General features: G+C 53.9%; 1 protein-coding gene across 1 annotated transcript in view; it reads left to right on the forward strand.

Moving 5' to 3' along the window:
• Window positions 1-13,038, forward strand: part of LETM1 (leucine zipper and EF-hand containing transmembrane protein 1) — a 567,062-nt gene that overhangs the window by 253,462 nt on the left and 300,562 nt on the right. The window contains exon 5 of the mRNA XM_085642560.1: window positions 5,038-5,175. Coding sequence (XP_085498686.1) covers window positions 5,038-5,175 — 138 coding nt within the window. The remainder of the gene's footprint in view (window positions 1-5,037; window positions 5,176-13,038) is intronic.

The raw sequence follows: 13,038 nt of genomic DNA on the forward strand, positions 1-13,038 counted from the left end.
TACCGAAAGTACTCCCTGCCATGCAAGTGGAACTCCGTCTGCAGCATCTCGAACGTTTTAAATCCTCCCCTCGTCCAGAGATCCCCCACCTTGCTAATGCCTATCATGTCCCACTTCTCGAAGCCCTTCGAGGTCCACAGGGAGCCCAACTGCTCGGACGCGTATAGTGGTGACGCCCGGGTCAGACGATCCTTCCACCCCATCGCCACATTAGCCGCGTGCCACACTCGCACCATGACACGCGTGGGGCTGGTCAGCCGAGCGTCGGGCGTGCTGGAGTAGAGCGCTCGATTATAGTCCCCACCCGGGAGTAGCATCTTATCCATTTCGAATGCCGGGTTTAAAGCGGGCCCATACAGGCCGTGATTAATCGCAGCCAGCTGGGAGGCCCAATAGTATCGTTTGATATCCGGGAGGGCAATCCCGCCGTCATACCATGGGAGCGTCCGCTTCGCCAGGGCGATACGCGGCTTCCCGTCCCAGAACAGGCGGCGCTGCAAACTCTCCACCTCACGGAAGTAGCGCGCTGGGACGGGGTCCATAGTATTCTGCAAAGCGTAGAGGAAGCGTGGCAGAGACATCATCTTAAACAATGCCGCCCGGCCGAGCGGCGAGAGCGGCAAGCGCCGCCAGCGCGTGACATCTTTCTTCAGGCGCTGGAGGGGGGGAAGCAAGTTCCGATCATACCGGGCCTCCGGGTCCAGAGTAATGAAGACACCCAGGTACCGAAATCCCTGCGGGGCGATCTGGATCGGACAGCCCCGCGGGAGAATGGGCGCCTCCCCAGAGAGAACATACACGCACGATTTAGCCCAGTTGATGACAAGGCCGGAGTTACGACCAAATGAATGCAAAACATCAACCAGTACTATAAGTGAGTTACGTGGGGAAGCTAGGTACAAGAGGATGTCATCAGCGTATAGGGATACGCGGTCCTCATGCTCGGGGGTCCAACGGAGACCACGGATGGAAGGCTCCCACCGCAGCCACTCCGCCAGGGGCTCCAAGGCAAGCGCAAAAAGGAGCGGCGATAAGGGGCAGCCCTGCCGCGTGCCCCGGCCCAGCTCGAACGGAGCCGATACTCTACCGTTCACCACCACCTGCGCCAATGGGCCCGAATACAGCAATTTGACCCAACTGATGAACCCTGCGCCAAAGCCAAACTTCGCAAGCATCGCCCAGATGTATGGCCATTCAAGCGTATCAAACGCCATGGTGGCGTCCAGGGATGCCAAAATGGCCGGCTCCCGTATGTACTGAACACGTGCAAGCACCCCATGCAAACGCCGCAAGTTAAGAGCTGTGTTACGATGGGGAATAAAGCCGGACTGATCCTGGTGAACCAGTTCGCCCACCACGCCGACCAGCCGATTGGCCAGGACCTTGGCGAGGATTTTAGGCTCCGCGTTCAGTAGCGAAATGGGCCGATAGGATGTAACCCGGTCCCGAGGTCTCCCCTCCTTGTGGATAACCACGATTGTAGCCAGACGCTGGTCCAGCGGGAGGGAGCCCACCGAATGGGCCTCCAGGAACATCGATCGGAGATGTGGTGCCAGCGTATCCGGTCTCAATTTGTACAACTCGATGGGGAGACCATTAGGACCCATGGCCTTGCCGGAAGCGACCGAACGTATGGCGAGGGCGATTTCGTCGGAGGTTGGAGCGGCGTCCAACGACACTCCGTCTTCCTCCGAAAGGGAAGGCAGCGCGATATCCCTGAGCAGGGTACGGGAATCCTCTTCAGAGCAGGAAGACACCGGGGAATACACCCCACGGAAATAGTCCGCGAAGCAGGAGACAATTTCTTCCGGCTCAGTAACACACACACTGTCTGTTTTCTCAATCAGCGGGACTACACGACTCGCTCTCTCCTTTTTGTCCAGCCACGCAATCAATTTACCAGCCTTATCACCCACATCATACAATCTCCCCTGTTGCTCTTTACTGAGGCCCCTGGCTGCCTCCGTGACGAGGGCCCTGTAGGCCGCTTGCTTGAGTTGGAGGACATGCAATACGGCATCCGTCACCCCGCTTTCTAGATTACCCTCCAACTCTGCTATCTCAGCTTCCACCCGGGTCACCTCCTCCCGCTCGAGCCTCCGGGTGTGGGAAATGAGGGACAGGGCCTCTCCTCGTAGTACTGTCTTGAATGCCTCCCACAGTGAGACAGCCGAAGGCACGGACCCCACATTCTCGTCAAAGTAGCGCTGGAGGGATTTAATCAATTCAGCGCGAATAGTGGGGTCGCGCAAGTACCAGGGATTGATCGGGACCACCCTACCCTCACCCCTCGGAAAAAGGTCCAGGTGTAACAGGAGCGGGGAATGGTCTGAGATACCCCGTGCCAAATGGCGCACCTCTCCCACCCTCCCAACATAGGCCGCCGGGACCAGGACATAATCTAGTCGTGAGAGACTACCATGGGCCACCGAATGGAAGGTATACTGTAACTGCGTGGGATGTTTTAAACGCCAGCAATCCACCAATCCCAAAGTGTCCAATAGACCAGAGAGCCACGCTTGGGCCCGGGGGAGGTCCCTAGGGGGGTGACGATCCACAGTCCCGGAAACCACCGCATTGAAATCCCCCCCCACCACCAGAATCCCCCCCGGAAGGCCAAGGAGGAGGCGCCCCAGGTCCGCAAAGGTAGTCGACTGCAGCCCCGGTGGGACGTATACTGACACAAAAACCACCACTTTGCCCTCCATCCTTCCCACCAAGACCGCGTAACGTCCCCTGTCGTCATGGAGCACCTCATCAATCTCCAGCGGAAGCGAGTTCTTAACCATGATGCCCACACCCCTTGAGCCAGACGTAAAGCCCGAATGGGCCACTAGGCGATAGCCACGCCGATTCATGGCGCAGAAGGAGTTGCCAATGAGGTGTGTCTCCTGCAGAAAAACTACATCGGGCGAGAGTCGCTTCAAGAACTGCAGGACCACCCCACGTTTAATCCTGTCCCCCAGTCCATTCACGTTCCAGGACAAAAGAGTTAGTTCCCTACCCCCCATCATAGACAAGAGCCAGCATTCGTCCCCCCGAGAGCACTATAGAGCTAGCACAATGATACCTTTGCCTTGTGGTGAAAACGAACAACACCCCCCCATCCCTACCCACCCACCCCAACAAAACTCCCCCCTCCCTGCACCCCTGCATGAGCCCGAACAGCCCCCCCAACGTGCAGTGTGCCTGTCGCCCCATATATATAATAAAAACTAGCTAAGCCCCCTAGAGGAGGAGGGAGAACCCCCAAGAGACCCCACACAACCTCCATAGGAGGGGAAATTATACAGACAGATGCTTAATCGAGAGTGGCAACATTTTTGTCCAGAGTGAAGCCCAACATCACCCCCTCAGTCCCGATCCAGTGTGCCGTCTCCCCCCGCCGCCCCCCCCCCCCCGCCCCCCAGATCACGATCCCCAGACAGAGTGTCCAGCCAGTCTCCGGCTGCTTCGGGGCGATCAAAAAAGTGCGTGCGACCCTCTACCTCCACTCGCAGCTTGGCTGGGAAGAGCATTGCGTATTTAAGGTTCAAGTCCCGAAGACGGCGCTTGACGCCTTGGAAGCTCAGTCTCTGCTTCTGGACCGCTGGGGTGAAATCCGGATCAAAGTTCACCACCATGTTGTCAAGCTTAACCGGCCCCAACAGTCTGGGGGCTTGCAGGATAGCGTCTCTGTCCCGAAAGTTGAAAATCCGGGCAATGAGGGGCCGCGGAGGGGCTCCGACCTTCGGCCTTCCCCCGGGAACCCTGTGGGCCCGCTTCACCGCGAAGAATTTACTCAGCCCCCGTGGCTGGAGATGGGTAGCGATCAGGTCCTCCACAAATAGGTCCGCCGCCGCTTCCTCCCGTCCCTCGGGTACTCCGATGATGCGAATGTTGTTTCTCCGGGCCCGACTCTCGGAGTCCTCCAGGCGCCGATCCATAAGCGCGCTCGCCTGACTAAGCCGGCGCACCTCTGTTTGTAGCGCCGCCACATCAGTAGTAAGGCCCGATGCGGTGTGGGCCAAAGAATCAACTCGGTCGTTGGTCTTGGAAAGATCGGCCCTCACCAGGCCAACATCCACGAGGACCGAGTCGATCTTCTGTGCCAGTGTGTCGAACCGCTGGCCTACCGAGGCCTTCATCTCGGCAATGGCGCCCATGACATCCCGCAGAGTCAGATCCGTGGGCAGGTCCGGGGCATCAGGAGGGTCCTCAGGGGATTTGTGCGGTCCGCCGGGAGATCCCTTCTGGAGGGTATAGCGGTCCATACTGTTGGCCTGATGGGTGGTGCCACGCCGGGTCGGCTTGGTCTTTGCCCGGTCTCCATCTTGTTTGGTGGCCATGGCCACTAGTCTCCCGGTCGCACCAGTCACGTCGTGAAGGGCAGGCAATCAGGGCCACAAGCTCCGGGGGGGGCCACCCCCGATCGGCGGGGTGGGTCACAGCCGGCGGGCAGGCCAAGTCTCCCAGCGAGACCACACCAACACAAAGAGCCCCGCGACCCAACCCTGCAGTGATTGCAAGGGGGTGCGAAAGCGCGGGGTGCGCGACTCGCCAGGCCCGGCCCGCCGCTGTTGTTCACTTTGTCACTGGGTCACCCCTCAGCGCAAATCCGGGGTCTGGCGAGGAGAAGGCCGCAGACCTCAATCGGTGCTCACTCCGGTGTCCGAGGTCCGATTTGACAACGGGAAACGGGTGCCACCTCAGCTCAGGCTCACCAACACATTCCCCTCATCCGAGACAGGATAAATTCAGGATAGTCGTGGGAGGTTGCGGAGGTCCTCGGGAGCCTCGCACCTACGCGGCCATCTTGGTTGCGCGCTAGGCTCCTCCTGCCGGCTTGATGATTTTTAACTATCTTTCAATGTCATTGTCATTACTTTCTCCATTCTGGATTGTTACTCCAAAATTTAAATGATCTCAGAATTAAAAACCTCTAAATATTTTTCCATTCATTAATTGCAGTAATCGCTCACATAAACGATTTTTAGAACAATAGTGTGTTTTGTCGTAGTCCTCTTAACATGTACCAACTCATTATTTTCTTTTCAGGAGGAGAGATTAAAGAAAGAACTAAGAGCTAAGCTCGGAGTAGCTAAATTTCTTCAAGATACAATTGAGGAAATGGCTTTAAGAAATAAAGCCGCCAAGGGAGATGCTGCAAAAGAGTTTTCTACTTTTTTCCAAAAGGTATTTAACTTATTATATGTAAAAAAATGTTGGTTTTTGTTTGTATGCAGCATTTCTTTTTATCTTAGTCTAGTGTTATAAAACTTAGTAGAGTGCCTGCAACATGGGTGAACGACATTTACTGCTTGATTATACCCTCTTGAACTTTCTTAAGTGATGTAAGAGCATGCTTTTGTTAAAAATAAATCATTCATCCACAATTGGGTAAGCCTGTGTCCCTCAAAACCTAGGTATAGATCAGTATACAAGAACAATGGTTCAGTTGGGGTAGAAAAGCATACATTTCATATAATCACTTTTGTCATTGCCACTAGAGGAAGTTTATCTCTCTCTAAATTTCTTTACATAAATAAATGAATAAGAACATATACCGGTCTCATGTCACTTTGCTTTAGTTTATTCAATACAATTATATCAAATAAATGACTCTGAACACACATGGGTCTCAGACATTTTACGTTCCTTTGGTATATTCAATACAACTGTATCAAGATTGCATAAAACAAACAAAAGGATGCTTCTAATATAATGTGAAAAATATGCACATGCAGTGCAATTGATGAAATCAAGTGATTCTATGAGTATTGTTAAAAACCGAATGATTTCACAAGTTTGCTGTAACGGAACAGATTTGAAAAATATCCCATATATAACAAACAAATTTGCAAGTCCTGACTGTACAGGCTTATCTCTTCTGCTGATCGCCAGATGTAAGATCCAGTACAGGCTGGATATGTACATCGACGACGTTTCGACCCATACTTATTCAACGTGATTAGTAAAAACTCAATACAGGTCTTGGAGACTAAAATAAAATGCAGCATTTGAGATAAAATACAATCTGCATGTGTAAATATGCCTTGTTTTTAGTCTAACATGACATCCTATATTGTTAATGACAAACGTGAAGTCAAACAGAAATCGCCTGATAATCTTATGGGTCTCATACACATCCTAAAGGTGCTCGTTTGAAGGTAGTCCTCCGTGACGAGTAACTTCTGTGTACAAAACCAAGCATCCGTCAGTGACTGTGTTCATTAAAGTAAAGCAATAAGTCTCAACGGCATTTAATCGACCCGCCTCTCATTCGGGGAACTTCTAAGTCGGTCAAAATGCGTAATAGTAGGTGCCTTCTGGGACACTGCAGAGTGGGTGCCGTGTTTGTCTCAAATTTCAATTTACAGTGAAGAATAGATCTTAAAATATATGTAATGCCTGTCAAAACCCATCTATACTCTCAATAAAGAATTATGACACATAAAAACCCCATCTTTAAAGATTGTGGGCCAGACCACTAATAAGTAGAGTAACACCAACTCTCATCTCTTACTAAATAAGAACAACCAATCATCTAGAACTCCATCGGTGATTATCTGCCCACTCAGCGATAGAAGTGAGGCCTCGGAAGAAGAGTCCCTCTAGATAACAAAGAAGCAGCACGCTACGTGAGCGTGCGCTCTTATCTGTGATAGGGATTCCGTCCACCAACATAGCGGACCAGGGTGAGCGGTCCATGCCTCTGCTCTATCCCGTTGTGTTAATAAGTATGCATCCATGTTAGCATTGTTACCCTTCTCACTTCCGCCATCATTGAAGACATCTTGACATAACTTTACCCTATTCACCCACTGAAACATGCAGCATGTACCTTAGGGCCAGATATACAAGTGTTTTTAGCGATCGCAAACAGAGAATCGGCCGGTTTGCGACCGCTAAATAAGTCTATGGCTTGTACAAACCCTATTTTGCAAGTTTGTAACCTATTACCTACTTGCAAAATGCAGTTTGTGACTCGCTATTTGGAAGGGGCGTGCCAAGGGTGTCACTTCCTAATACAGAGTCGCACTGGTATGTATGATTGTTTTGCAACCGCAAATGCGGTCGTAAAACAATCACAGTTACCACCTACTTCAAGTAGGTGGTAAGCCTGTCGCAAATGGAAAGGGGTCTCCATGGGACCCCTTCTCTTTTGTGTTGGGCAATGAAAATATTTTTCAAGAGCTGGCAGTAGTCCCACGGACCACTGCCTGCCCTTAAAAAATTAAACGGAAAAGTAGAATTTTTCTTTTTTAAATGCATCCTGTTTTCCTTTAATGGAAACAGGCTTTATTAGAAAATGAAACTGCTTTATTTAATAAAAAGTCACAGACATGGTGGCCTGCTGACCTCATCAGGCCACCATCCCTGCGAGTGCTGGCCATTCCCAGTGACCTACCTCTTGAATATTAATGAGGCAGGTTCCTTGCGACCCCCAACGGTGTCCATCACATGGAGAAGAACCAACCTAGGGTCCGATGGTATGTCCCACCCCAACACCTCCGCAAAGCACCCAAGGACCCCCCTCCAAAAGCGGGAGAGTCCCTGACAAGACCACACCGTATGGAGGAAATCCCCCTCCGCATGTCCCCAGCGGAGACACTACGGGGAGGCGATGAGGCCCGCCCGCCCAAGTCGCTGCCTAGTATAATACACCCTGTGAAAAAATTTAAATTGGATCAGGCGGAGGCGCATCGCCACCGCCGCCCCGCGAGGCGACGCCAGCGCCTCCATCCAGTCTGTGTCATCCAATGGGCCTACGTCCTCCACCCACCGGTCTCTAAGAGTCTGCAGGGTTGGGGCCCCATGAATGACCAAGGCTTGATATATTCGAGAAATCTTGAGCTCCCGGAGGTCCCCGATAAAGACCCTGGCTTCCAGCGGGTTAAACTGGACTATTTCATCTATGCCCTCCAAATATGGAGTGATTGTGTGCCGGAACTGTAGATACTTGAGAAACTGCGATGAGGGCATGCTGAACTCTCCCCGCAGGCACTGGAAGGACTTTTTTTTTTTGATAAGCAAATTTTTATTTCTTTATAGAAAGCTAAATCAAGGATGACATACAACAGTCTGATTAACTTGGCATCAATAAAATATGTCATGGAAGCATTGACAATCAATTGCAACTGGAAGGACTTTAATGTTACACCCTGCACCACATCCCCAAGCGTGGATATGCCGATGCGGTCCCAGCCCACTAAGCCGGACAATGCAGCCAATTGGGGCAAGCGACCGCTATGCCACAGTGGGGTCTCCCAACGAGAGCCTATTCCACCAGCCCATCCGCCTCAGGGCCTGTCTCCAGATTTGGAAGACAACTCGAGTCACCGACGGCAACGCCGAACGCAAGGGAGCCGCATATAAGATCGTGTGTAGGGTATATGGATCCATCAACCGTCGCTCGACCGCATGCGCAGGGTCACTCCTATCCCCATACCACCACTCATTGAGGACGAGGAGATGGGAAGCCTGATAGTAGGAGAGTATGTCAGACGCCGCCAGGCCGCCACTTTACACCGAGAGGAAGCAGGTTCGCAGTGCCACCCGCACCCCGCCTCCCTCCCAAAGAAGTTGTCCCAGAGTTGTGTTCACTCTACGGAACCAGCCCGGTGAAATAACATACGGATGGTTCTGCAGCTGATACAGCAGACGGGGAAGCACGACCATCTTGAAGATGGCCGAACGACCATATAGTGTCAGTGGCATACGCGCCCACAGCTTAACGTCTTCGCGCACCCTGTCCCATACGGGGACCACATTTCTCTCCCATGCAATGGCCGGAACGTCAGACAGGAATACCCCCAAATATTTAAGCCCCCCAACTGCCAGTTGAACCGAAGCGCGCCAGCCCCTCCGATGGGCCTCACCCCCTAGGACTCACAGTGCAGATTTCTGCGGATTCATGTGGAGACCCGAGGTCTCCCCAAATATCTGCATGATCCGCAGCAGCCTCGGCCCCGTCCGATCTATATCCGTCAGAAAGAAGAGCACGTCGCCCGCATATAGTGCTATGCGGTCCGACAGGCCCTCGGACCACTCAAACCCGGCCACCTGCGTGTTTACCCGGACCCACGCCGCCAATGGCTCAATCACCAGCGCGAAGAGATATGGGGACAGGGGGCAGCCCTGACACGTGCCCCGACCCGCCGGAAACTGGGCAGAAATCGCCCCCGCCACCCGCACCAAAGCCGATAAGTCCGTATATAGCAACAGAAGATATGAGAGAAATCTTGGCCCTAGGTTCAGGCGTCTCAACAGGGCAAAGAGGTACTGCCAACTTAGGGAATCAAAGGCCCGATCCATGTCCGCCGTCGCAATCGCTACGTGCGCTCGCCGAATATTATGGCGCGCCGCTCTGTTTGGCATGAATCCGGCCTGATCCGGATGGATCAAGGACGTAATATGGGGCAGCAAGCGATTCGCCAGGGCTTTCGCCAAGATCTTAGCCTCCACATTAAGGAGGGATATTGGGCGATATGATGCGTGGAATTCGGGGGGCCTACCAGGCTTGTGGAGCACCACTATTTCGGCGTGTCGCCAATTGCGTGGGAGTATCCCCCGCCCGCAAGCCTCCTCCAGGGCCGCACTATAGTGTGGACCGAGCTGCAAGAAATGTTTCCGAAATAATTCAGCGGGGAATCCGTTCGGGCCCGGCGCTTTCCCCGAGTTGAGACCACCCAACGCCTCTCCCAGCTCTTCAACCGTTAGTGGGAGTTCTAACTCCTCTTGTACCGAATCCGAAAGGGCCCGAGGAGGAATGTTCGCAAGGAACCGCTCAATCATCTCTACCGATAGGACCTCCTGCGGACCATAGAGGTCTGCGTAGTACCCCGCAAAACTCTCCGCCAGCACACTAGGATCCGAGATGGGTCCCCCAGCTGCATCCACCAGCCCCGGGAGCACCCGCGAATGATTCATGCCCTGACACAGCCTATGGAGCATCCGGCCCGACTTATCCCCCCATTGATAAACCCGACTACGAGTTGCCAACCATGCCTGGCGCGCTTCCTCCATTAACATCGAGGCATAGTTCAGTTGCGCGAACAGGAGCCGACGACGGGCCCAACCGCCACCCTCCCCGGTGCTCCGGCTCTCCAGGGCAGCAATCTCGGCGTCCGCCTGTACGGCCCTCTCCCCCTTGCGCCGTCGCGCCATGGCACAATACGAGATGTCCACCCTGCGAAGCGCCTCCCACACCGAAGTGGCCTCGGGGACCGAGCCCACGTTAATGGACAGGTACTGATCCAACGCCTCCAGAATGCACGACCCATATTCCTCCTGCTGCAGGTGCCACACCGACATGCGCCACCGAAACGGCTGCCGCGAGTGCCCCAGGCGCAACACCGCCGCCACCGGAGAGTGGTCCGAAAGGCCCCGCGGGAGAATCTCGGCCCCCATGGCCCTGCCGGACAGGCCCCTGGAGAGAAAAATGTAGTCCAGCCGCGAGAACGATCCATGCACTGCGGAAACATATGTATATGCACGCTGCGTGCCATGAAGGTGCCGCCAGACATCCACCCAGTCTAGGCCCTCCCCCAATGCTCTCAGTTTGGTACGGGTCAAACTATTGGGCACTCCCCCCTCCCTCCACCGATCCCTGGAACCCTCCATCACCTCATTCCAATCTCCGCCAACCACACATACCACTTCTGAGAATTCGGTCCAGACGGCGGTGATCTTCTCCACCAGTGCCCAGGACATCGGGGGCGGGGCATACACGCTTCCAAACACCACCCAGTCACTCCCTATTTGCCTCTTAGCAAAGACATAACGTCCCTGAGCATCTGTCCACACCCTATCATGTGTGTACGGGACACGCTTATGCACTAGGATAGCTACACCCCGAGACCCCCGTGTGAAGCCCGCATGAAAGACCTGGGTATACCCATACCTCTGGAGGCAGGGAGTCTTCGTACCTAGCAGGTATCTAGGGCCCCCCTTACATTCCAACTTACTACCTTAACGGTACCCAGCTGCGCAGTATCTTGTGCCATACCTCTTGCTCCAGACGTACAATGGGAAACATGCGGTCAACAATAACCATCAAAACTTCCAACACCCCGTGGCCCTCCCTCCCCCCAACCCCATACCTCAAAAACATTGAAGCACCTGTCGCGGTCGAACTCGGCTCCAACTGGGAACCCCGGGTCGTCCCATCCAATGGATCCCCCCCAACCGCCCAAAACAACCGGTGCGCCGCCCATACTATGCTACCCGCACTCCGTAAGTCCCGTATCCCCCACCGATCCAACTCCCCAAAAATACAGAGGCCGCAGGGCCAGTCACTATGCCGAACTGTCCGTTAGTACCCCTTCAACTGCCCCCCGCCCCCGCCTGCGGAGCCAGTCCCAGACACCGAGCCATGGGATCTGGAGCGCCTCCGGGATCTAGAACGCCTGGGGTGCTTCCCTTTCGACTTTTGACTGTCCTGAGCCGCATCAGTCGCCTCGTTGTTGGTCCCCCAACCCGGGGGCGACTGTGGTCGAAGGCGTACATTTTCATCCGTCCATTTAAAGACCTCCTCGGGTGAATCAAAAAAATGTGTTCGGTACCTGTAGACCACCCGCAACCTGGCCGGGTACAGAAGAGCGTAAGGCAGCTTCAGGGCACGAAGCCGGGCCTTTGCCGCCAAGAAGGACTGTCGTTGTTGCTGCACCAGGCGGGTATAGTCCGTGAATATAAGAATGCGTGTGTTCTCAAACAACAGGGGCTCCTTCGCCCTGGCCTGCTTCAGGATTACGTCACGGTCATGGTAGTTCAGTATTTTGGCAATCACAGGCCGAGGACGAGAGCCCGGCGGCGGTTTCTGCGCCAGGGCCCTGTGCGCCCACTCCACCACAAAACAGCGGGAGAGGGCGTCCGAGGGCACCCAGCTCTCCAGCCATCCCGACAAGAACCGCTCCATGTCCCCCCCCACTTCACAGCCCTACGGAAAACCCACAAAGCGCTGATTGTTCCGTCGGGCCCTCTCCTCCGCATCTTCCACTCGCTCCGCCAGGCCCTTCTGCACCACTTCCAACGCCTTGACTCGCTTCTTAAGTGTCCCCACGTCGTCTTCCACCCCAGAGACCCTTGTCTCAGCCTCCGTGATACGATCCACGGCATTCCGCAGGTCCTGGCGGAGCAGCGTGACATCCGCTCCCACAGCCCCGATTTTGGCGTCCAGCATGTCTCTTGACTGCGTAATTGCAGCCATCAGCTCTGCATTGCTGGGGCCACCTGGCTGCGACGTGCTCGGGACTGCTGCGGTCGCCCCGTGACCCGTGAACTTGTCTATCGGGCCCTGCTTGGCCTGGCCGCCTCCCTTGCCGTCTCTAGTCATCGTGTGTCGCGGGCTGCGGCCCTCCCGGTCGCACTCTCCACCGCCGCGAGGGCCGCCCCCCCGGTAGCAATATGGTGGGCCGTCCCTCGCTGATGCATCACATTTTAATACTTTGGAGGACTGTGATGCTGTGTCTGAGCCAATTAAGTTATCCACGAACAATGATGGTGATAACACAAGCATCAGTTGAAGTTCAGGCTTCAAACATTTTGCCCAACTAATTAAATCCCATGGCCTCCATCTCACATCCTATGCTGATGATACTGTGGTTCTGCTCAGGCTGGACGGCACTCAAACAGCAGTGGTAACTCCCAATTCTCATCCAGGGGATACTCCTCAAAGTCATAATCTATTAATAATCTCCGCCCACGTGCGGGATCCCGTAGCATATAGGAAATACATATATATACATATATATGCATATGTGAAAACATATACATGCAGCCTAAAATGTTTCAAACATGGCAAAAATGCTGAAATTACATAGGTTTGCATTGTAGTACCCCTAACCCATAAGAAAAAAAGGAAGCACTAAACCAATTGTCTCACAGCAATGCTTTATTGCCATAAAGCAAACTTGTAATTGCAGGCATTTGCCTGTAGGCTGCAGCAGAGTATCAAGAAAACAAAGAAAACTGACACCTTGCCTTTAAGGCATTCGAGTAGGGGGACCGTGCCTTTAAGACCTGTAGGAGACCCCCTGCTCCCATGATGCACCACAG

The sequence above is a fragment of the Triturus cristatus genome, chromosome 2_2, assembly GCF_964204655.1.
Source record: "Triturus cristatus chromosome 2_2, aTriCri1.1, whole genome shotgun sequence".
NCBI classification, from domain to species: Eukaryota; Metazoa; Chordata; class Amphibia; order Caudata; family Salamandridae; genus Triturus; species Triturus cristatus.